The following is a 26,386-nucleotide window of genomic DNA, read 5'->3' as shown; positions in this document are numbered from 1 at the left end:
GAAGTCTTTTAGTCTCAGACTTAGTGATGAGCTAGTCACTTCATGGAATTTAAGGGAGTTTTACTGGTATAAAACTGGCATAGAATAAAGGTCAACCTATTTCATTTTAACGAGTACAGTGAGATTATTTACTACTCAATTTACAGACTGAAAGTGCATTCTGCAGTGTTTATCCATTGGAAGAAACATTAAAAAAGATAAATAATCTTAGTTTCTAAAAAAAAAACCCAACTCTGAAACTGGGAACTGCTTAGCAATCGCACTAATACAACATTTAAAAAAGCATCAGGGCTTAAGATACTCAAAGCTTATTAGATAATTAAGTTAATTTTCACTTAGGACTTGATGCTGAGAGGTGCTGAGCAAAGTGCCAAGATCTTCAAGTGAATAGTCCAAGAAAACTGCATCCTTCAATATAAAGGCAAACCCTGATCCAGAAGTGGGAAGATGCAAGATCAAATTGCATATGGGAATATGGAAATCTAAGTCTAAACTTTTGCTTTCTATTTTTTAAGAAACATTGCTTTAAAATACTTGTTCACTGGAGCTAAGCACTAATTTTTCCATGCTGCTGCCCATTTATTGTTCACCCTGATGAACATACAAGCACCAAACCCCAAACAGTGCAAACTCAAACACAGAATAAATTATTTCAATCCTCTTAAGTCTCTGCTTTTTTTGACAGATAAAGCCATAAGTCATTTTAGCTTAGCAGCCACAGATTCAAAAGAGATTTCTTTTTAAACTATGTAAATGTTTAAACCAAATGAACTAACAAAAGCAGTATTTTTTATATACATAAGGAGAAAATAAAACAAGACCTTTTCAAATATTACACTGGCTACCCACTCAGTTATTTGATGTCTTTATGCAATAAGTCTGAACGTTACTTCAGGAGGGGAACTTTCTCCCATTCAATCCAAATCCATGCAAAGCAAAATTCCATGAAACTCAGTAAACTGAAATAACCTTCTCCAAAATTCTTGAAAAGTTGCCTGTGGCTGTACTGGAATGCATTTGAAAGTGTTTGAATTAAGTGGAGTTACCCCAAAAGACAGTTTAGCTTCCTAAAGAGTTGCAAAGGATAAAAAAGGGATTGTGGTGTACAATGCATTGTTGTTGTGAATTATACAGTGAGATGAAAGGACACTGGAATAGTCATCAAAGTTTCTAAGAGCTGCTCTATTCCAGATGAGCTAACAGAGTGGCTCTGAGGTTAACTGAAATAAAGTCTAAAAGTGCTGTAAAATACATTTGCTGAATCCAACTTCTTTCTAAAGTGAGAGTGGTGATAGTGCTGACCCTCTTGTCAGTAACTGCTCCATTTAACTCAACGTTATTTGCATGAAGATAACCACAAAGCCTTACCTAATGCACACATGACAAGCTATAACCTTCACAAAGGTTTAACCTTCAATGTGGTTTTATTTCTTTAAAGACTGAAAGCATCAATTTGAAATCTACAAAATAACTCACTAGGTTTTCAGTTAGTTTTGTTTACCTAACACTCAAAAGGACTGAGTTGTTGTCCAGCACTGTTCTCTTAATAGGCTTATAAGATATGAGGTTAATCGTAAGAGCGTCTAGCTCTGAGAAGAGAGACTGGAGCTCCATTGCAGCACTGTGTAATGGAAAGAAGACACTGAGATATGAGAGGTTTACTGCTGAAAAGGATCAGCCTCCTGTTAATTTGTTCTGTAATTTGAATATGTATTGTTTAATGTCCCCATAAATTTTTCAGGTACAGTGCTACTATTATTGATTGGATGTAGAAGTGTTGACTCCCATCGGGTGCAGTTAATAACGCATGTCAAGTTGGGAGATAATAAATATATGTTCTCAGAAAGTAAGCTAGCATGCATCAGACACTTCTATTTTCTCTTGTCAAGAAGTGAGTTACAATTTTAAAAAATGACTTTCATGATACTTTCTGAGGAGAAAAAGGAATTTTATGTATTTTATACTCTTAATTTATTTTACGGACTACAGAGAAGCAACATCTAGAAGCAAGTCTGCATAGCTTGTGGTGCCTCTGTAGATGTCTTGGATATTTTCCCACAAATAAAGCCTCACCCTGAACAGCACCATTTTCCATACCTCTGCAGGTGGCCAAACCATCTGGCAGGCCTTGGATAAGCTGGGGCAGTGAACAGTAGAGGAGGTGTGAGCAGCAACATTAACAAGACCTACAAAATGAAGAACCACAGGAGTTACATCTTCCATGACAGCTGATGCCGTGTGAGTATGGCCCACTGAAGCCGAAAGAGTCCAGTTACCTTGCCTGAGAGCAGATGACTGCAAGGGCACAGGAGTTTCAGCTCTTACACTGAGGTGTAAGTGTAACTAAGTCTGATGCATAAGCATGTGTAACAAAAGTCTAATTGATTTCAGTTAGAGGAGGATTGGGTCTGTTTACTGTAACCTAGCCGAGTCTCACAAAAATAATTAATTTCTTGTCGCGTCTCATGTGTATTGATTATTGTAATTACAATAAAAATGAAGGCAAGCATACAGGGGAAGGAAGTGTCCTTGATTTGTATTTATTTTGTTGTCCTAGGTGTCAAGGACAAAGAAACTGAGATGCAATAACCATGCCCATCCTCAATGCACTCCTCTGTGCTTAGACGGAGTGCCAGACACATGCTGTGGCAGAGAAGCTAAAATCACACACTGCTCTAATGCACAGAATTCAGCACTGTGGTGTACAGAGCTGTCTTTCTACAGCAGCCTCCATGGCATGCAGAAGAGATGCTCAAGGGGAAGATGATAAGGAGAGGACAAACTTGTGTGTATCAGTGACTAAGAGAAGTAGATGAAGAAGTAGAGTTGGTAGAGTTGGGGGGAAAAATATACAAGCCGTTGCTGATAATAATGCTGCCAGCAGATAAAGACACAAGGGGAAAAAAAGAAAAGGAGAGAAAAGAAAATACAAATAGCCTTGCTCAGTAATGATGTTGTTAGGAAAAAGACAGCAGCAGAACACTTGAACTTCTGTTTCCACTCTGCCAGAAAATTTTTGACCAAAAGTCCATTGGTTTTTGACTTTTTAATTAGGTGCTCGTGCTAGTGTGATCTGTTGGAAGGTAGGAGAGCCCTGCAGAGGGACCTAGACAGGCTGGATAGGTGGGCAGAGGCCAATGGGATGAGACTGCACTTTGGCCACAACAACCCCAAGCATCACTACAAGCTGGGGACTGAGTGGCTGGAGAGCAGCCAGGAAGAAAGGGACCTGGGGGTACTGATAGATAGTAGGCTGAAGATGAGCCAGCAGTGTGCCCAGGTGGTCAAGAGAGCCAATGGCATCCTGGCCTGCATCAGGAACAATGTGGCCAGTAGGACACGGGAGGTTATTCTTCCCCTGTACTCAGTGCTGGTCAGGCCACACCTTGAGTTCTGTGTCCAGTTCTGGGCTCCTCAATTCAAGAGAGATGTTGAGGTGCTGGAACATGTCCCGAGAAGGGCAACAAGGCTGGTGAAGGGCCTGGAACACAAACCCTATGAGGAGAGGCTGAGGGAGCTGGGGTTGTTTAGCCTAGAGGAGAGGAGGCTCAGGGGTGACCACATTACTGTCTACAGCTATCTGAAGGGAGGTTGTAGCCAGGTGGGGGTTGGTCTCTTCTCCCAGACAACCAGCAACAGAACAAGGGGACACAGTCTCAAGTTGTGACAGGGAAAGTACAGGCTGGATGTTAGGAGGAAGTTGTTGGCAGAGAGAGTGATTGGCATTGGAATGGGCTGCCCAGGGAGGTGGTGGAGTCACCATCCCTGGAGGTGTTCAAGAAAAGACTGGATGGGGCACTTAGTGCCATGGTCTAGTTGACTGGATAGGGCTGGGTGCTAGGTTGGAGTGCATGATCTTGGAGGCCTCTTCCAACCTGGTGGATTCTATGATTCTATGAAATTAGATTACAGGCTGTGAAAAGGAAACAGTGGTGATGTCTACTTCATTCATAGGCTTGCTGAAATGTATAAAACCAAGATCACAAATACAGATAAGACATGGTGTCTCTGTCTGTCGGTGTGTGTCTCTGGGAGCCTGTGCTATCTCCCTGGGCTATTTTCTGTGTAACTAATCCTTCTGCTCTCTAACTCCCCTACCGATCCTCACAGCTCACCTTGCATGTAAAGCAAAGTCCGGGATAAGGTAGAGGGGTGGAAAGAAGGTGGAAGGGTGATTGGGAGCCCTCTCTGGGGACTCTAATTTCTGGGAGGGGTGTTTCTGTATTAACTTTAACTTGTATATTTCTGTATGTAGCTGTAAATATTGTAAGTATCTGCCTGTATGTAGTGCTAAGCCGTAAATCTAAGGCTCCATTCCTTAACTTCCAGTTTGGCTGAGTCTTGTCTGGGTGATTTCATTACAGTGGCGGGGGCAGGTAATGCCCAAATTGTTTCTTTTCAAAACATGCTATGGGAGTGGCTGGCCTGTTTCCAGACATACACAGATACTTAATGGTAATACTCTATTTCTAGTTTCTACAGCATCAGAGATTGGTTTGTCACAAACATGTCCTCATTACTTACAAAGTATGACATTTCGGGCTTATTAAATCCAGTACCTGCAACTGACTTCAGCAAGACCACAAGAAGCTGAAGAACTCTTTCAAATATTTTGCCTAAAAGTATCAGTTCGGGAAGTAAGTTTCCAGCTCTTACAGGTGAAAAAAAAGCTTTTTGCTATACAATAGCCCTGCAAATGAAAGCTGAAAAACAGTCTCATACCCAAATGCAAAAAGAAATTACATATCTGAAGCAAAGCAGAGCTGAAGGGTGTAAATCAGTCCTGAGTTAAGTACTTTCATCTAAACATGGCATTTTAAACACAAGGCAAGTCCTCTGCTTCCAGTGCAGGGAACTAATTTGCATCCAGTTTACACATCTACTAAAAGCTGTTATCCAAAATGTCAGCACTTAAAGGCAAATGTCCTTCTGCAACAGAGGAAACTGCAAACTCATACTTTAAAAAAACAGGACACAACTCAACTGGTGTGGCAGTCTGTTGGCAGCCCTTTGTGAAACAATCCTCTCCCTGGCTATGGCAAAGCTCTGTGCACAGTCATAACACAACAAACTGTGAGTCATTAATAAATAACCACAAGACAGTGATTGATGATGGCAAATCTGTCACTAGTTGGTAAGGATCTGTCTCTGTTGCTAAGAATACTAAAAATCCTTTCCCTCTAAATATAATGAATTCTTTATTTAGGGGTTGAGTTGATACTGCCAGAAAACAGCTTTTAACACAGCTAGCATAAATTTTAGGGGGCGTCTGAAGCACAAGAGACTACCTTGTTAAGAAAGCTGCTGTTCGCATAAAATACATCAGTGGTTTTCAGCTGGGAAATCATTTAATCTATTTTATATCATAAGCCCTGTCACTAAGGAAGCAAATATGGATATGAAATATGAACATGAAACAAAACATAGGAGATGACTTAATAAAATGAGCAAATATGCTTTGCCTAAATCCTCTCATGCCAGCAAGAGACACATACCATCATAAATTCAGCAAAGTCTGCACATTTCAGCATGTGTGAAGCAAAAAAATCCTGTAGCCAGGCCCTGTGAAGCACACTACTGCAGAGGGTTTTCTCAGGAGAAATTGAGAGCACTGACAGAGTGCTGATTACTGCAGTGCTTTAACTGATGGCCAGATGCAGGGGAAGGCGAGGGGTCTGGAGCTGCTCTGTGCCATGACCTAACGCTTGGCAAATGGACAGTTGAAGGAAGAGTGGAACAGCACCAGTTCAGCACAACCTTTCAGAATGCAGCCCAAGTCCTCACTGACAAATTTTCAGTGCTTTATGCTACTTCTCAGTAAACCAATAAAAAAGAGGACACAGACAAAGAGAAGTAATCAAATGCCCAAGTATTTGTGAAAAGCCATTGTTAGAGGTTAGATTATTCTTTGAAATGTCTAACTTCACCATTTAAATTGCAGTCTTTTAGTTTATGTGCCTGAGAAACTCGTGATCCCACTGCACCAAATATTAAGCAAAATATTATGTAAGGTCTTTATATCCAGGTGCCCAAGGCATCAGGAAGTTCCAGCTAATTTATAAACAGGATTTAAAAAAGATGAGTAGAGAACTAGAAATGCAAGCATTTTTATGTTTCCAAACCATTGTATACGTCTACCTATTTGGACCTTAGCCTGATGTATTCTCTGGGTATTTCACAGAAACGACATGACAGCACTGATTAGCTGACACCACCCAAAGTTGTGACACAAGCATGGAAACATCAGAGCCATGGATACAGACAAGAAATGAGAAGTAAAGCCTAGAACACACATTTGAGCAAGTGCAGAAAAAATGTAAGCACACATGGCACAATGGGCTGTGAAGAATCATACCTAGATATGAACTCTGCTGAAAACAAGTCTCCCTTTGTACAGGAGTCTGATTATATCATTACCTAGGTCTTCCTACAGGAAAATCGTGTACCAGTGGAGGACTGTGAACCTTCTATACTGAAGTCAATGGCAAAACTACCACCAGTTTCACCAGGAGCAAGAGTCAGTCCATAATCTTTAGGATCAAAAACTGTATTTCAGAAAATCACATGTAGATGCAGCATACAAATTAAAACAGAGGATACCGAGCAAGCAGTGCAGAATATTAAGCACTATTACTGCAAAAAAACGCTCATTGTTGTTCACAAAAACATATCCTCTGCAATTATCACAAAGATCTGCGGCAAGCATGCTAAAAAGATATCTCTTTTTCTTTTACTGTAAACCGTGTTTTGTTTTCACACTGCTGAAGCACAACGGAGTGAAGGGCACACTCTGCTGGTCAGAAGCGCCACTTACAACAACAGCTTTTTAACTGTGAGCACTGAAAAATAAACCTCATTACATGAGATCTGGACTTCAAGTGGTGCTCCATACGAGGCTGCTTCTTGACTTTTTTCATCGTGAACATTAGAGACAACATCTATGAGTGGACTTTCTCATGTTTAAACAGCAGCCTACCTGTTGTAAGAACATCTTCTTTCCCGAAGGACATTTTTTAGCAGTGTAACCTGTGTTAAGAAACTCTTTACCTTAGGTTTCTCATCCAGTATTTGTTGACGTATTTCCTTGTGTTTTTCTACAAGTTTCTCCTGTCTTTTACTCTGAGCATCTTCTAGCTGTAAGAAAATAACAGAGAATCTTTTTTCAGAGATTGCACATCCTTACTGCCCCATCTCTGCCCCAGCACATATTTCATTCATCAAAATCAAAACTACAGATAATTCTAACATAAACTTACACACATTGTCACAAGCGTCCCTGAACACAACTGCTCTAATTGTTGTGTGTGAACAACGTATCTCAGATTTCACTCATGGGATTTAGAATCATAAATGTCTAAAGCAGTTATTATACAATAACTTCTAGTGCATTTTTAAAAAAATCATGTAATTTTGCTTTATCTTTTATTGTACAAGTGTGTGAGGTGGAGCCTGTTCCCAGAAAAGAAGGATTTGCATCTTAGAGTCCTAAATTAACATGCTGATAAATATTTGGCCTTATTTAATAACGTGCTTGGACACGTGTCTGACTCCAACAGGAACTAAGTATGCTTAATTTGCTCATTCTTTGTTTCCTGAAACAAGGCCTCTGTGAACAAAAATGGACCAACCTTTGAACTAAAGCATCTCTGCACTGAAATGCAGAGAGAATTCAATGTTTCATAGAGACCTCACACATCAGAACGCTCGGGTGCACACTTTCAGTCCAGTGTAAACCATTATAGCCTCAGAAAAGCTACCACCAGCTCAGAGAATGTTTTTTTTTTGCATTTCATTAACTGTACAAATGTAATTAAGGTGAAAATATACTCTGAAATTAAATGTTTATTGACTTTCACAGCTCCTCATGCAAGCCTTGCATTCAAGAGAACAGGTAGCCAATTAAAAACATTGGTACATTTTCTCTAAACAAACACAGCATATTCAAAGACTAAATCATAACCATATTAAAATCTGCCCCTCTCAGCACCATTCCCCAAACAATGATTATCAGTTAACAAATTCCTGCCTGAAATTCCAGTTTTCCTTTAACTGGAATGGGGAAAAAAGTGCACATGACACGTGCTAAAAAGAGGCATTTGTAGATTCTTTGTGCCAAAACTCAAAATCTGCTGCTTAATATGACCTAAGGAATGAAAGCTGACATTTTACCCCCAAAAGGAAAACCAAAGCTGTGGCCCAACATACCCGTTTTATGTACTGCACCACCTCCTGGATATATGATCGGATCATTTCGGTCTTCTCTCTGGGAAGAAGCAACCAACAAGTTATGGCAGTCAGTAAGATCACATCTCCTGCAATTATTTACCAAATAAGCAAGGCTGTCTTTCGGCTGTAGGGATCTGCCTACTTAATTTTTATCCACTTCCTGGAGGCACCTTTCATAACAAGCTGTATCTTTGTTGTAAAAAAGGCTCAGACTTTCCTACGGCCTATATCAAACTCTCTCCTCTTTCACATCAGGCCTTTTTCATAGGGTGCTGACATATCTTTGAAGTGGTGGTGGTGGTGTTTCTTAAGGCTCAAACATCAGTCTAGGAGGGCACACTACATGAGCAAACGCACACTGACACTTCGTGGCACATCAGTAGCTGTAGCCAGTGGTGTTCCCCAGGGATCAGTAGTGGGTCCAGTTTTGTTCAATGTCTTTATCAGTGACCTAAATGAGGGCATTGAGTGTGCCCTCAGCAAGTTTGCTGATGATACAAAACTGTGGGGTGGCCGACAGCCTGTCAGGCTGTGCTGCCATCCAATGAGATCTGGACAGGCTGGAGAGCTGGGTGAAGGCAAGCCTTATGAAGTCCAATAAGGACAAGTGCAGGGTCCTGCATCTAGGGAGGAATAACAACAGGCACCGGTACAGGGGGCTGCCCTGCCGGAAAACGGCTCTGTGGAGAAAGACCTTGGAGTCCTGGTGGACAGCAAGTTCTGCATGGACCAGCAGTGTGCTCTTGTGGCCAAGAGAGCCAATGGGATCCTGGAGTGCATCACAAAAAGTGTGTCCAGCAGGTCTAGGTAGGTCCCTCTACTCTGCCCTGGTGAGATCACATCTGGAATACTGTGTCCAGTTTTGGGCTCCCCAGTTCGAGAGAGGCAGGGACCTGCTGGAAAGACTCCAGTAGAGAGCCATGAGGATAACTGGGGGACTGGAGCATCTCCTCTACAAAGAGAAACTGAGAAACCTGAGACTGTTTAATCTGGAGAAGAAAAAACTGAGAGGAGATCTCATCAGTGAGATGAGATATTTGAGGGGTGAGTGTCAAGTGGATGGGGACAATCTCTTTTTGCTGGTCAGCAGAAAGAAGACAAGGAGCAACAGCTACAAATTGGAACATAGAAAGTTTCACCTCAACATGAGGAGAAACTTCTTTACAGTAAAGGTGACAGAACACTGGAACAGGCTGTCCAGAGTGGTTGTGGAGTCTCCTTCTCTGGAGACTTTCAAAACCCACCTGGATGCATTCCTGAGAAAACTACTTTAGGTGATCCTGCCTTGGCAAGGAAGTTGGACTCAATGATCTCTGGAGGTCCCTTCCAACCTCTGAAGTTCTGTGATTTTGTGATTATATAGCAGAGAGCCTCTGCTGGGAAGTAGCTACTGTTGGTGACATCTCAGAAGCAATGGCAAAGTTCCACAGGTCTAAGGCTGAAGATAAGATCCAAAGTGATTAACACATATAAAACAACAACTTGTGGGTACTTGAATTGACCAGATTCAGGACAGTACTCTAAAACCCAAGTCACAGAATCACAGCATTACGGAGGCTGGAATAGACCTGTGAGATCATCAAGTCCAGCCTATGATCTACCACCACCACATTGACTAGACCATGTCACTAAGTGCCACATCCAATTTTTCCTTAAATATCTCCAAGGACAGTAACTCTATCATCAACCTGGGCAGTCTGTTCCAGTGTCTAATTACCCTTTCCATGAGGAAGTGCTTCCTAACATCCAACCTAAACCTCCCCATGTGCAGCTTCAGACCGTGCCCTCTCGTCTTGTCACAAGTTGCCTGGGAGAAGAGCCTAACCGCCCTCTCCCACACCTTACTACAACTTCCCTTCAGGTAGTTGTAGAGTGTGATAGGGTACCCCATGAGTCTTCTGTTCTCCAGGCTAAACAACCCCAGCTCCTTCAGCCTCTCCTCATAAGACCTTCCCTATAGTCCCTTCGCAAGTCTTGTGAAGAACAGTATATCACTGTTCAGGTGGCCCTAAAATCTGGTGGTTTTAGCAAGTTACACAAACTCTGAGTGCATGTAGAAAGTAGAAAAATTAAGTAGAGAAAAATTAACACAATGTAGTATGTGTGTAATATTCCTTCCCAAATTTGTGTAAAATCTTTAAATAAACAACCTAACCTGGGTGACTCAAATGCAGTTCAGCAGAAGGTCTTGCTACTTTCTATCCTAGTGTGATGGGGAGGACAAACCACATCCACTGACAGAAGAAAAATGTGTTTCCCATGTAAAGTCCATCTCAAGTTTCCCAAGAGCTCTTGAAAAAGCCTGGCAAAGGAGAGCCCTTGGGAAAAACGAGAAAAGAGTAAAAGAAAAAAAAACAAACCAAATTTATACTTGTCTTTTTCTGAGCTTTTGTCACTAGCATCTCATTAAGCTCTCAGCAAATCATTTCCTATCACAATTGGTATTTATTGCTATAGCATTTTTGTAATGACTAACTAGGGCTGTGTGCTAGGTTGTACTGTATGATCTTGGAGGTCTCTTCCAACCTGGTTGATTCTATTATTCTACTTTTTTTCTAATATAACTTGCATGTTCTCTGACCAGTTAAGGTGAAATCAAACCCTGCAGGAACCAAAGCCACAAGAAGTCTGTTTTACTCAGAGAGTGTCTGGTTTAACAGCATTTTGGGGAATCACTCTGTAATGCCACTTACAAGCATGTCCCCATCTTTGCAGCTGACCCAGACTCTCAGTGCTTGCAGAACAGGAGATTAGATTAGCCTCAGGAAATTGCATTAGTATCAGCAGAAGTGAGAAAGACTCCACCACTCTGGTGAAGTATTACAGTCTAACTAAAAGTTGCCTTCTGTTTGCGGGTGAAACCTTTCTTTTTTTTCCCAGTTGTGAAAAATCTTGTTTCATAATTTGTAAGTATATGGATCTAGGGATATACTTACTCTTCCATTTGATTTTTATCCTTGGACTTTGCTTCTGTGATCTTCTCCTGCCTCTTCTTGTCCATTTTCTTCTTCAACTCTTTCTTTTCTCTAAAGTGTAAAAAAGAAAGGCAAGTTCAGAATGTATCTAAACAAAGCCCACAGCGAGTAGCAATCAATGATAAAGGGAACAGAACCTTACTTTTCACATGTTTCTTTCAGTTTCTTTAGCTGGCTGTTCTGACACTCCTCTGCAACATCTGTCAGCTTCTGAATAAGCTAGAAAAAAAAACATAAAATATCCCAAGAAACAAAAATACATATTTGCAGCTACACATCATACATGCTTCTAAATCCCCTCAATAGTCTGCAGCAGATAGGAAAGTGTTAACACCATTCTCTGATTAAATGGCAATGATCAAAAAGCCAGTAAATATTATCAGTGTAAATTCATTCTTAACTTCCAGAGGTTGAGTCAGACTAGTGTATGTCCAACTTACACAGAAATTGCTACTTCTCTATACTTCAAGGTGATATAGCTTCAGATATTAAAGGTAAAACCCAAATGCATTTTGTGTATTTTTGCTTTTCTAGGAATTAAAATGCCTATGGTAAGTCAGAGATGATTACAAAACAAATTTACATGACATAAATTACAAACTGAATTCCTGTGTCACTGAATATTCAAGGTTTTCTGCAAGCACTGAACATTACTCTTGCTTTGAGCATCATTATGTGGAACAGCTTGGATTTCAAAGTGGTCAGGTGGATACTGAAAATTCATGCTTGATAGCTAAGAAAGCTAAGCATAGATGAGCACAGCCTACAATTTGATTGCATAATCGTGGATTCAAAATATCTGATTGCCAGTTTGCAGTCTGCTGGGTCCAATCTCATTCCCACTGAAACTTATTGTGGTGGTGATGCTGACAGGAGAGGACACATGGACATGCATGCAAGTTAAATGAATGGTGAATTTAAGTGGGAAATGGGACCAGTTTGGTTTGACCATTTCCTCTAGTTTAAGTCCAATTCTGTCAAATAATCCTCTGAGGATGATGAACCAGAGAATGTAGAGTAATGCCTAGTGTATTCCAGCTTTTCATGCCTTAGATGAAAGAATAAATACACTGACAATAGGGCCTCCTCTCACAGACAGACAGAATCACTCACTGTGATACTGTGATACATGCAATGCCGCTTTTAATTGGGATATTAACTCCCACACAGCTCAGGGGGAAAACTGAGCTGTCTAAAAATGAATTTATATTGACATGACCTGACTGGACAATACTGAGAATGTAAATTTGCTTTGAAAAAATGCTATTTCTCATATTAAAATAACATAGCTAACAACATAAGCCAAGTGACACAGGTCCAAAATGGTGTTTACAAAAACTAAAATCTGAGATGCAGCCAGTAACTGCTTCTTGAATTTGTACTCTCTTGCTGTGACACAGCTAACCACTTCCACACTGGTGACAAATAGGGCACCACTTGTTACCACAGTTCTGTGCTGTGATCCATGGGAATGAATTTGTGAAAAGGCCTTGCTGTGTGGGATCCACGCATATCACACCTCTGACCTGCAAGGTCACAGCATTCTGGAAGGCCAAGTAGGGAAATAATTTCACCCAACGGAAATGAGGCACAACATCATAGAATAAAATTGTGAGAGAGGATGGTCTGGAGTTGTAAAGGTTTAGGTTCCCATTAATACCCTTTAAAAATTATTATTTTATCTTCTTGAGAATATCCATCAGCATCAGCTGCCATCTGCTCAAGCTCCTCCATTTCAGCTCTGATGGCCTATGGTCTTGCTGTAGCTGTCAGCCAAACTCCAGCTGTAAAAACACAGGCTAGCTTAGGATGAAAAAATGTTTCTTCACTATATACAGATTATGTCCTGCATACCCTTAAAAAACCTATCTGTAACAGGAGAACTGTTTGACACAACTCTGTGCCCTGGAGAATGTTTGAGTCTATTTTCATTTATTTATTTTTATTATCCAGCTAATCCTACTTCCCTGAGTGTTGTATGTTTAAAAAAGTGGCAGAACAAAACAGGAACATCATCCAAAAGCTGCAGTAAACTCAAATTTATGTAACTAGAGCTAAGGACTCTGTTAGCACTGGTAATAATCCTGTTGCCTTTCTGCCTTTCATCCGAAGTCTTCCAAGTTGTTAGAAGAGTTAGTGACAGTGACACAACAACCCCTCAAAGCTGCAGCAGACCATAGGAAAATCAAGCTCTGAAATGGACTCCAAGTAAGAGGAAGACCCACTTTTGATGTTGTTGTGATTCTCTCATTACTCACCCTGAGACTGCTAAAGAAAAGCAGACAACATAACAAACGTACCAACTTAATGTGCTCTCGTTTCTGGTACTTCTCACTGTAATACTGCTCCTGGCGGAGATTTAGCAGCTGCTGCTGTTGCTTCTCCTTCAGCTCGACCAGCTTCTGGGTCATTTCAGAGTCAAGCGCAGCTAACTCCTGCTCAATAGTTGAAGAGCTGTGGTCTGGGCTGCCTGTGTCAGACCTGCAAAGAGATGCACCGCCAAGGTCTGTCACTTGGTGTGTATTCTCTGCCTCGTTTTTTAAAGGCAATTAGTTACATGTATCCCATTAAGAAGTTTCTCAACAACACATAGAGGGCCAGAAGATGATTTTTGCACCATTAACTCCAATATTTTAAACTTTTAGGAAAACTCCACTGTTAGCAGTTTATTAACGGAATGGACTTGGAGTTTAAACCTCACTTCACTCTCATCATGGTTGTGTGAACCAGACTTTGTATAAATGAGCTATAAACGCAACTGCTGAGATTTCCCATAAACAGATGCCCAGGGAACTTTTTAATTAACAACCAGAGATGTAACTTGAACTTCACAGTCGCACAGTCCTCAGCAGAAATAGTGAACGCTAAGTATTCTGAAAACCAAGTCATTCAAGTCATCCTTGCAGGCACTTTGCAATGAATTTAAGAGCATGACTTTATATCTACACTTAGAAAATGCTTAAAATGGTAGGAAAATCCTTTTATTTGGTATTTTCTTCCCCCTTCAGGAAATGCCATGCATAGCACACACAGAGGAACTGCTCTTTGGACTGCCGGCTTTAGGAGGAAAGTTAACCCCGCAGTGGGGAGTGAAACTCAGGCAGCACGTGGGAGCAAAGAAAAAGAACGAGGAACAGGTTGGAATTTAAAAAATAAATATATGTTTTTGTTTTCTGAAAATGAAGGGAAGGATAGATGTCGCCGTGAAATGAGACATGATGACACTACACTGCTCAAGGAAAATACAGGGAGCGAAAACACTCTCAGGCCAGCACTACACACAAGTTAAAAAACAATTCAGTAAAAACATAAAATTATGCTGCGTCTCTGCTCTGCTGCTGCATGTACTGCTGTCCTCAAGTGTTGCCTGGGAAACCTCAGAACAGGGCCCGAGATGGACAAAACAGTAAACCCTTGAACAGAGAAAGTTGAAACTGTGAGAAAAATTAGTTTGCTACTCAACAATTTGTGGAGATTACAATGCACAGAGGTTGCTACACTGGATGCCTCTCTTCTCTCCCAGATTGAAGTCTGCTGGTGCTATTGCTTCTTGGTTCAAGGTATTTCAACTGAAACACCATGAAGCTGCTCTCGTTGGTCTGAGAATACAGACTCCAAGGTAGCCTCTTTCTATTTCTTGTATTTGTATTGTATTTGAACATTCTGCTAAGAGGTTAAGTGGTACACAGTAGGACCACTGAGGACAACTTAAATACAGAGCCGGAAGACAGCATTAATGACTACTCAATCGTTCCATTACACCATACATTTCAAACCGGCTATTTCCTCTGTATTTTTGTGAAACAATAATAAAGCCTATTCCTAAATGCTGGCTAAAATACTGATTGTCTTTAAGGGGCGTGATCATCAAAGAAATTTCACAACACCACCAGCAAAGCACTTGTGCCTGTTTTGTAAGGACTTCAGACTTCCTACAGAAAACGGCTTTGCTGAACCCTTGCCCAGTTTTAGGCAAGGGTATGTAACAGGGATTGCTTCTGAGCAGAGACAACACATTTTTACAGCTATCTGATACTGGGACTCCTGACAAAGCAGTAATTCATACTTTGTGCTACAGGCAAAAAGACTCAGTAATGATTTTAAATTATAAAAAATGCCTTTTCCTTTGCAATGAGGTATATTATTAGAAGTCTATTAGAAGAAGACAATATGTACTTGTAAGTTTGAAAATCCTTAAAAATATATTCCTGTTTTTCAAAAATTCAAACCCAGATTCTTTTCAACCTTCAGATTTCTGTGTAATCTCACATAAAACTTCACATCTCCAAAATGAGTGAAAGCTCCATGTAAACCGACTGCAAAGTTTTATTGCCTGATATCATGAATGACTTATGCTCAGATCATAATGAAAAAGAAAACAACATAAAACCCAGCAAACCTTTTTACTCATAAATAGATAATTTTATTTATTCAGTTTGATTTTCTGCTTAAATTTTAATAAGCTGTGCTAGAAAGATGACATTGGTTTGCTTGCAACCGTCACACACAAATGACAGAAGATGCAGTGAATTAAATATCACTGTGTGTGCACTTGACAACCAGTCATTAAAACATTTTGTTAAAATCAAGTGTAAAGCCCTGAAGCCTGAAAACTGGCAACAGTTAAGGCCAGATGAACACAGATGTGTTACAAGTGTTAAGGTCTTATTAAGGCAAATGACATTCTATTGTCAGGCAAACATCACTGAATAAGCTCCTTGGTAAGAGCAAGTTGTGGCCTAGTCCCAATCACTAACATTTAGAGGCACTATCACTAAGGTTGGCAGCCAGAGCACACTTGCAGGTTTTACCTTTGATGACCTCCCACCAAAGAGTAAAGTTGTTTGTTTGCCTTTTTTAAGTGTTCATCCAATGTCTTAATATTCAAGAACTGCAGCTAAATTAATTTTAGGTAAAAGTTAAAAGACTTTTGTGCTTCTCTAACTACTTTAAAAGATAAATTGTGTTAAAACAAGATTTGGAGAAATAGAAATTCAATTATAACAGTATCTGGCAGTGTCCAACTGGACACTAATTGTACCTATGTCTTTACATGTTTTGCCAGGAGTTAAGAATTGATCTTTACTAAGATATGAACCAGGCAGCAACTGTGGAAAGATTAATGTCTTAACAGTCCTTGCATTTCAAATTGATAATGATAAATGTGACTCTCCTTTTTTATTGCGACCTGGAGAAACAATATACAAATTGCACCAGCATGCGCAAAGAGAGAGGAGAATGCAAGATTTAGAAAGGGACGTTGCACAGAAGGGGTGTGCATGCACAGGCAAAGCCAAGCAATCAATGAGAGATCATCAAGTGGTCTGGATCAATAACTTAACCAGTGGTCAGATGTTAGTAATTTCCAAGTGTTTCTGTCATTTAAATATACATCTGCTGCCTTCTATTCTGGCATGAATTTTTTCCAGGGTTCTAACTTGGAGGCAATGCTCTTCGGCCTCAAATTCAGAGTGTCTCTTCTATCCATATGCAGCACAAAAGAGGACAAAGTTCTGTTGCCATTTTGACAGCTGGCTCTCTTCACATTCTGTGATGATATCATAGCACTGAACTTATTTCCTTGTCAAGATCCTTTGAGAAAATTTACATTCTAGACCTAGCTGAAGTAGCTAGAATTCTCTGAATTATGTTAGTTTTGAAGAAAGAAGTGAATAGAGAGATTTGGGTTTTTACATCTTTTAAAAGATTACCTGTGAAATGTGACACTCCCAAAGCAGCATTAAGAACACAGCTTATTTGCAAAGTTAGTGCAAAAGTGCAAAAAGCTCTGAAAACCAGTGCTCTAAACCTCCCAAGCAATTTGGGATGTCAAAAAGATTCATATCACATTATTTAGCAAAGGTCTTACTAATAGCAAGTGGACTTAATCCCAGCTACTCCTAAATGTTTACTACTTTATTTAAAACAGCCTAAAAGGGGAAAAAAAGAAGGGGTAATTTTGAAAGGGGTATATTGTTGCATCTTATCCTATTAAGGTTGCAAAATCATACAGGATTTAGCCATCATCCAGCAGAATTAAAAGGATGTGGTTTTTTTTCACTCTAGAGCATTAATTCATATTCTTGGTGCAGCAATTAGATCAGCAGGTCAAAACAGTGACTCTTCTGTTCCTGAGTTAACCTATACTAATGAGAAGGCACTTCAGCCTAGTGGTCATGGAGGTATTGGGTAGAAGGTTGGATCTGATGAGTTGAGAGGTCTTTTCCAACTTTAATGATGCTATGATTCTAAATAATGCTAGAGGTTTGGCATTTGGCAAAGGACAGGTTTCTTAGTGTAAGGTCTGAAAAATCTACATTCATATTTTTTAAGGCAAATTTAAACATTAAAGCTCTGATTCCAATCAATTCTTTATCACATTTTTGAGGGCTACTTTCACTGGCTTTGCTAGAATTTCTTCCTACTTAATAAGACACAAGAAAGGAAAGGCAGGCCTAAAAGAAAAATCAAAAAAGATGTGCATAAAGTCAGTTACATGCTTTCTGTACAAAACAAAGCAGATCACAAGTAATCTTGAAATTGAAAATCAAATCCTTACAGTAGAATACTGTGGAGGTCACCGAGCAATTTGTCATTACAGTAGTAAGCATACTTTCTATATACTATATTTGCATAGATTATCAACAGTTGCAGCCCCTATTTTCATTTGAAATCCTAATTGCTCACTAGATACCAATGCTACAGGGTTTTTCTAAATTCTAAAGCAAATTTTTTTTTCTTTATGATTTCTTTTTTTTTGTTGTTTTGTTTTTTTAATTCTAAAGCAAAAAAATTATTCATGTGTGACCTACTCTCAGTGATCCTGCTCTGGCAGGGTGATTGGACTAGATCTTCCAAGGTCTCTAACATTCTGATTCTGCCACTAGACAACACATTGCAGTGGCCCAGCAAGAACCAACTGCTTAATATGGGCAGAGTGACCATTTATGCTGGCTTCAAAATCTCATTGCTTGATAATGGAGCCAAATTACAATGTTGTATTATTAAATGTGAGACTGATACTCCTTCTCCTAAAGAAGGTCAGCATGGGAGAAGACGGAGTGGTCTGATAAAATATGCTGCGGCTGGCCTGAGTAGGAAAGAAAACCACTTTATACAGATACATTTGAGTTGTTTCTCATCACAGTCTGATCCTCAAACTGTCCCAGCATGTAGGGGACACTCCCTCTCCTAGCTGGTGATTAAGACCACTACCTAACTACTGGCGGCTGTTGCCAGTCCAGCTGAGCTACCTACCCGTACCAGTCGTCTAGGGAAAGTCCCAAGATAAATATTATCTGCCCTCATTTACAGGAAAAGGGAACTTTCCTGGCTTTGAGCAGTAAAGTAGCAACTCGCAGAGAGGACTTTTTCTGATTATTTCCTTATCAAAGGCCTGACTCAATTTTACTTAGAAATCCTTCTGCTTTTGCCTTTTTTTTTTTCTTCTGTGCTCTAATGTTACCTCCATATTAACAGTCTGCTGTGAAAGATGACTTGAGGAAAGATCTCCAATACCAAGAACAGGAAAACTGTGTTGAACATACCTTTTCTTACTGTCTCTTTTTGCTGTTTTTTCTAAAACTGCTCTTCGTCTCAGATAGTCATTTTGGATTTCGTTATACTTTGCAGTGTGCTCTTTGATAAGGTCAGTGGTTTTCTTGTGATGCCTCTTTACAAGGTCTTTCATTTCCTTGTAGTGCTTCTTCTGAAGCTTAACAAAAGACTTCTGTTGTTTTAGCTCCTCAATAGTCTGTGCTTCCACTTCTACAATGATAACAAAAGTTGGTTCAGTTTTCTAGTAATGTATGATTTCAATAAGATAACTCAGGAATTGACACTAGCAGGAAAGAAACAAAGCATACTTGTTTACTGCAGGTAAGTGAAGTGTTATAACTTAAACAAACTGAGCAAACTTATCTGGAAATAAGCTAACCAGCTAGAAAATACTGTGGCAAACTTAGTTTTAAAGGAATAATAAGCAAGATGAAAATGTAGAACATTAAGATGTGTAGTAAAACAATAACATATACTTTACTTTCCTCAACTCCTTTCAGATGTGAAAGATTCCCATCAGCTCAACTTGACTTCTTTATTTTGAGGATGATTAGAGCACTGGAAAAGGCTGCCCAGAGAGGTTGTGGAGTCTTCTCTGGAGACTTACAACTTGCCTGGACACATTCTTGTGCAACCTGATCTAGGCCCAGCTGCACTAGCAGGGGGTGTGAACTGGACGACTTCCAAAGGCCCCTTCCAACCCCTTCCATTCTCTGATTTTACATAGATGTCCCCAGTGTATGAACACTACAAGCCCACCTTCTCTCCAGATGGGCTAGACATAACATGCAGATGCCTAAACTCCTTTCACAAACAGCATTTCAGCTGTCTGCTCTCATGCCTTGACCTGGGCACTGGCTGGAACCATCTGTCCTGGTATCATAATGGCATCTCAGGTTAGACCTCACTCCTATCTTGATAGACACTGCTTCAGAGCAGTCATGTCCATTTGATTGCCAGTCCAGCAAAGGATCAGTAGCTAAATGCTGCAAACTTCACTTCAGTGCTGTCACTCCAACAGCAGCAATCAAGGATGTCCAGCTCTGTGAACCCAGATTACAGCTCAAGCTCAGTATCAGGTAGCCAAACCTGCAAGAACTCATCCCAAAACAGTAATTGAAAAATTCCCCAAACCCAACAAACCATCTGGAAGGAATGATGACTTGCACCATCTGGGGTCAGGGGTCACAGCTCTAGAAAAGCCAGACTGAAGACCCCTTCCCAGACAACAGAGTGATTGTATGAGGCCAGCAGGTATTCCCACAATCTAGACCAGACTCTTTCTCCTGCAGTTGAGTGAATAAGAGGCAATTAACATGCAGAATTTACTGTGTCTTCTCTGCTTTCCACACTTAAATGCAGGCCTACACGATGTTTGGATATGGAGTGGATTCTAATGTAGAACGACTACAAAACAAACTGAGTTATGAGTTATCTAAACTAACTCTGAGCTAGAGGACACAACTACCAACTGAACAGCTGGGCATTATCTGACAGTCCAGTTGGCTTAATGTAATGGTAATTTCAATTTTGTAGGAGCAATGGGAACACTGGAAGGGTAATAAAGACAGGAAAGTTTTACTAGTATTCCAAATATTCAGAGCAAATTTAGCTTCTATTCTCATAACAATGCTGGTCTTCTGACTGCAGTAGATGGTAACATTATGCTTGTGAAATGACAACAATGGGATATTTTAAAAAATCCCCAGTTGGCACCCAATACCTATCTCATGAAACACTTTCAAACGTTTAATAAGTTCAAAGCTGAGAAAGAAAACACAGCATGTACATTTTCTGTGAGTTGCTGCAGTTCTAATCACTCACAGAAATGTCTAAGCCAGATGGTTTGTTTCATAAAAAATATGTTCCTCTTGACAAAAGTATCTATCAGTCATACAGCCTAAACTGTTTATTACCTGTGAGGACACTCTGGATAAGATCTTCTGTCTTTGCAGGTGCCTTCACCGAACCTAGAGGTGAAAGAGATTAGTAACTCTAATTCTTTTAAAATAACAGCAGTTATTGTGCTGCCTGATTGTGTATTCAAACAGGGCAGGTGAGGCAAGAGATACACTGGCATAGGCATTTACTAATCATTTGAGAAAACACATCTCTCAAGAAGAGTGGCGACATAGAAAATATGAACCATCACGGAAAAGTAACCTTACAGAAACCCACCTGAGCTTTGCTGTTTTGCTTATGAGAAGGATGTTTATTGAACTGACACCACTCATATAAGTCATTTAAGTGGCATTAGGCTGACAGTATAACTGCCCTATGTTATGATGTCAGTGCAAAATTTCTGTACAGAATATGAATTCAGCTCCATGGAAGTCAGTGAAGACTGCAGTCACAAAATTATGAACACTAGGGGTTTAACGAGGATATGTTATGGGAAATATGTCAACACAAAATAGGTAAGTATCTAAGCTTGTATTTTGTGTGTAAGATTTAACTACATGTATAAGCTAAGTATAGTTGTAAAAACAATTTAAAGATTGCTGCACTTGCAGCAACAACAGCCAAGGAACCCAGCAAATTTTCTTGCTTGTATGGAACTGAAGTTCCTCCACAAAAGCAACTGTTGAATATATTTGCCTTCAAGAGCAGACAAAAGGAGTGGGGAAATTTATACCTCTTTCATAAGAACAAAATAAAAAAAAAGGTCTCCTCCCTTTGCTGCTTTGTTCTTTAAATGCAGAGCATATGGCTTTGAAAAGATAGGACTTTCTTTTCCTTTGTTGTGTTTTTTTCACCTGGTGCTGGTTGGCTGTGGACAACTTGAGTTGCTGGTTTTGGTGTAAGAGAGGCAGTGTAATTTACACCATTTTCTGCTGGTGTTGGCCTAGGTTCACTCTTAGCTTCAGATGGTGCATCTCCATGGTCAATCTGAAAACAAATCATGAGTTACATTACTCTTCTTAGCTAACAGGCTTAAAATTATTTACTTGCAAGTCTACTTTAGTCTCTTTTTTTAAGATATAAAATTCTTTAAGTGTTATATAAACAATTTTAAAAGAAGACAAAGCAACCAAGAATATATCCTTAAGAGCCATGGCAATCCAGGCAGCTACTTTCTGCAGTGTAAATCTCATGCAGAAATAGAGCATGTAATATTCTGAAAAAGTATTTTTATTTTAAGTGGATATATCTCACCAGGGACATTTTTCAGCACAGCATATATTAGCTGCACCAGATGTGAAACCTGTACTTTATTGAAAAGCATTTTTGTCTACCATAAAACCTTTTGAGAAATATGCTGGCATGAAAATCTTACTCAAATCCCCGCTGCAAACAAAACACGTACATAAAATTACTTTTAAATTTCATAGATACATGCAGCACTATCATTATTCACCCTTCTAAAAGAACAGAGACATGCTTCTGATACCCAAGATCTTCTTACATTCTTGCAATTGCACTCCAAGGATGATATACAAACATTACCTCCATCCTGTTGCATAAATACATCCGTGGTATCCAAATATTTAAGCATTTTCCACAATCTTTTATTTCTCTCCAGTTTCCTACAGGCTCAGGCTTATGCTTACAACACAGGTTGTACTATGCACTGCACACTTTAGCATTTTCCTTGTGACCATCAGGTTTTAAAAGCAAGTACCCAGCACTCAGCAAAGAGAAGGTCATTCAAAGCAATTTTGATTTTGAAATGGCCAAGCCCAACTTCCTGCTGTCCCGGTGAGGGGCCAGTTGCCATGGTGTTTCAGGGTAGTTTTGGATCTGTTCCTTCAGCTGCCTCCATTTCACATTACACACAAATGCAGGGCCCCACTGTTGTAGGTTTTCCCCTCTTGATTACTCCAAGTTTGCAAAATATCAGCCTGAACTGCACTAACAGAGGCAAAATACATTTTCATGCTGCTCCTGCTGCTGATTTCCTTCATCTTAGCCCTGGCAACATATTGGATTTTGAAAAAGAAAGGATTTCTTTCTTGGCAACTATTTCTACCAAAATTATAGGAGGGAGATACTGTAGCCAAAAACATGATTCAATTGAAAACCCACACCAGGAATTTAATTTATATCAAACAGGAATGACTGCAATAAAATAAGTAAAAATATTGACCTGGACAACATTTATGGCAGTAGAAGTGTGACTGGTAAATGCTGTAGCCTTGACAAACACACAGAGACATGGTTAACCTCTCAGTTCTACTTAAAACATACTCCTCATTCAGTGTGGTTCATTATGTCAATAAAAAGTTATCTGCTGTATAGCTCATCAACCCATAACACAAATAAAGCTACAGTTCCTAATGTCTGGCAAGTCTGTGCTCCAAAGGTCACTGCACAGTGACATAGTGGGGGTTATCTTTAATTTTTGGCAACACTTTTATATGTGGTAGGAAATGCTGCATCTCAGCTCTTTTGGAAACTATTAATATAGCCTGTCAGTTTTGGACATAAAACATGTGTTCGCAGGAACTAAAGCAGAAATGTGAGACAGGATCAGGAAGTGAATAAAGACTAATTTTCACTGCATCAAGCAATCTAATCTCATTAAAAAGCACTTTCTCCTCTCATAATTCATCACACAGAATGCTGAAGGAAACATGATTTTTCCTTAATGGAGAGTATTTTAGGCTGTTTTGAAAACAGGCTTATAATTTGAAGTTTTAAAGTTCACAAAAAATGGTTTGTATTCCCCATGTTGCCAGGGCTTTTGCAAGACAGTATTTTTACTAAGTAGAAAGATACTTAACCCATATAGGTACACAAATATATGGGCTATTTTTATTTCCACGGAAAAATTTCCACAGTTGAAGTGTCTTGGGGTTGGGCAATCTCCTTTGTGCTGCAGTTTTAGATCAGTTGGGCAGTTCTTAAGTCACTTTGCCTCTATCCTTCTCGGTAAATATAAGCATTAGAAAGGTCTCCCTATAGGAAGCGTCAGACAACTTAATTTCCATTACTGTAAGTTGGTGTGACCATTGTTTTGCAAATTTATGCCTGAATTTTCACTTTAAATAGCAGTATCAGATATGTTAAGTGCAGTTGCTCGCCTAGAGATGTTTTTGTTTGCTTTCCTTATCAAAATCTTATTTAACCAGAGAAGCCAATGGTTTAATTTGATTTATATCCAGGCATGCAAAACAATTGCTGCCATTTCAACACTAATTTATGGGTAGAAACAACAGGTTGGACGCTTTGCTGCTTCCATGTCAACACAACAATGAGCCAGTAAGGCCTCCTTAACTTCCTGATTCTGTAGCAGGAATTAAGATGCAGCACCAGGGACAGTACAGTATCAGGTACAGCCAAAATGCAGTTTACTCTGGATGGCTTTTCCTAGACTCCTACAGCAATTTTGATCCCATGACTGGGGAGCTGAAAATGCATGAATTAGCTAAGCCTCAGGAAATTTCTATGGCTTGTTCTCCTGTCTGTAAAGGACACCAGGCAGGGAGGAGAAGGCAAACATCACTACCTTTATATTCATCCAGGTTTATAAGGTGCAAAACCCACATGGCAGGTACTGCAACACTTTGTTATGCTAGAACAGCTGTTCTAAGGTCAGGCTGGAAAGCAAGAACTGGCAATAAAGCTAAGGATAGGAAATCACCTTCCTCTCCTGGAGGGAGTATTTCAAATAAATACAGAAAAGGAACTGCAAATTTTGTCAGTTCTTCAGCAGTCTTTGTTACATGGTTATTTGGTATGCTTTGAAGCCTAGAGAAGGGCTAATTTATTCCTTCAAAACAGATAAATCAGGCTTTTAAAATTCACTATTAGGTAGCTTATCTGACTGCTGTTTTGCAAGAAGCCTGAGGAACTTCTCACCAAGATACAGTTTAAACTTCTAAACAGCAAAGGGAAAACCTCCCAGTTTTCCTGTGACAGTGGCTCACATAAATAGATACACGTGAGGGGAGAGAAGGATGAGTGGGAAGGTGGAATCTGTGCTAGGAAATAAGCCCAGCTTTGCACACAAACCTTTATAGTGTTTAAATTTAAAACTGTATGTAGGAAAATTGAATCCAAGTGCACTTAGGTGCACAATTCTGGCAAACATACTTGGGTTTATTTAACTGTGTTGCCAGTGAACGTACTTACAATTATTAATTGGTGTGATTCTTTCAGGCCAATGAACAAGTGAACAAACCAAGCTGATGAAGAAAACGTTAGCATCATATAGCATGCTCAGGCAATTCAAGATTTCTGAGTACAGCCCATCTGCCAAATATCTTACCTAGAATGGGAGTTTATAAGTAGAAGGTAATGATGCTGTATTTAGATTGTCACCGAGAGTGTTGATTTTGTACTTGTCCCTTGCTAGTGTGTCTAACTGAATGCCTGTACATAGTTAGCAAATTCACCACTGCAGTCAGTGTGGCTTTATTTTATAATAGATTTTGCTACTACTCCAAAGCAAATTCCTTTAATCTTATGAGCTTTCAAGCTTCATGACGTCGGGTAGCACTACCTGAGCACTGCAATTCATCTTTCCTTCTTTCCACTTGCTTTAGAAGATAGTCTGTGACAGAATTTTTCTAACTAACAAATAATAAACCTGTGCAGACTAGGAAAATCTGTACTTTTTGAAAAGTAAAAATGACCTCTAAGGTATTTAAAGGTTAAAAAAAAAAAAGGTTTTGCTATTAAAATAGAATCTCATGTGCGGAGTGTCCTAGATAAACGTCTAAGGTACTATAGAGCATTTCACAGTGTCCTCATTCAGCTGAACTTGAGACACTGCACATAGAGTAAATTGTTGGCCACTGAATTGTAATGACTTTCACTCATTTGGTCTGCTTTGGGAATGTATTCTTGGTTACAAAATCTAGTTCAATAAGGTTTTGCACATCTGAGAATTGAAGAAGACAGGCACTAGACTTGAGGACAGTTTAGGACTATAAAGCATTTCTCTGTCTTCACTAGAGACCTGTATCGAGTGCCTTTTGATGCACAGGATGTGCCTAAGTGACACGAGCAATCTTTGAAAGATGAGTTTGATATTTTTGAATGCTGCTAGAAGATGTCCCAATGACCATGTCTGAAGAAGAGACTGAATGTTTGAATGTGTATAGAGTTTTTTAGAAAACAAAGCCAAACTCTCAATGATGCTCAAGATAATAGCACTGCGTTCATATACAGACCTGATTATGCAGGAAAATGGGGTTTACAATTTAGTCCACAGGTAACCACATATACCCAAACAGGCACCTACTTGCTGAGAATGTGGCTCCTACACCTTTCAGATAAGCTGGAACAGGTCTGAACACTTATTTACTCTGTGGTCTTTTCCCTTTTCATCTATCTTTCTAAGATCTGTTGTAGGAATAGGGGAATGGCCTGTTAGCAGGGAACAGCTGCCCAAGATGAAACAAAACATAGTATAGACCTTGGGCATGTAATGTGTGGGTCAGACAGACCTCAGAAGAGTAAGATAAGTAAGATCCTGCGGTCAGGACTGCTCAGATAGTTGCATAGCAACTTATATCAAGGAGCAGAGAAGAAAGTAGAAACAGCGTCTTCGGCCTGAGCAGAGTATCAGCCAATCATATAGTAGTTACTAACTTTTACTGTAATTCTATCCAATTAGTGAGTAACATGCTAGCCCTTCTGATACAATATATACCTGCCTATTTTTCTAATAAAGTGGATTT

The 26,386-nt window shown here is 39.7% G+C and overlaps 1 protein-coding gene across 3 annotated transcripts in view; it reads right to left on the bottom strand.

Moving 5' to 3' along the window:
* Nucleotides 1-26,386, bottom strand: part of PLCB1 (phospholipase C beta 1) — a 434,017-nt gene that overhangs the window by 63,741 nt on the left and 343,890 nt on the right. For 2 of the 3 annotated variants that reach the window (XM_064146106.1, XM_064146104.1), the window contains exons 24-31: nucleotides 21,515-21,647; nucleotides 20,675-20,728; nucleotides 18,749-18,968; nucleotides 13,502-13,682; nucleotides 11,344-11,420; nucleotides 11,163-11,252; nucleotides 8,206-8,263; nucleotides 7,048-7,134 (exon numbers count right to left, since the gene is read on the bottom strand). In XM_064146106.1, coding sequence (XP_064002176.1) covers nucleotides 7,048-7,134; nucleotides 8,206-8,263; nucleotides 11,163-11,252; nucleotides 11,344-11,420; nucleotides 13,502-13,682; nucleotides 18,749-18,968; nucleotides 20,675-20,728; nucleotides 21,515-21,647 — 900 coding nt within the window. Of the gene's footprint in view, nucleotides 1-6,976; nucleotides 7,135-8,205; nucleotides 8,264-11,162; nucleotides 11,253-11,343; nucleotides 11,421-13,501; nucleotides 13,683-18,748; nucleotides 18,969-20,674; nucleotides 20,729-21,514; nucleotides 21,648-26,386 lie in introns of all 3 variants that reach the window. The other variant, XR_010302819.1, reaches the window with a different exon arrangement.

The sequence above is a fragment of the Pogoniulus pusillus genome, chromosome 7, assembly GCF_015220805.1.
Source record: "Pogoniulus pusillus isolate bPogPus1 chromosome 7, bPogPus1.pri, whole genome shotgun sequence".
NCBI classification, from domain to species: domain Eukaryota; kingdom Metazoa; phylum Chordata; class Aves; order Piciformes; family Lybiidae; genus Pogoniulus; species Pogoniulus pusillus.
This window is presented reverse-complemented; position numbering and strand designations above follow the sequence as displayed.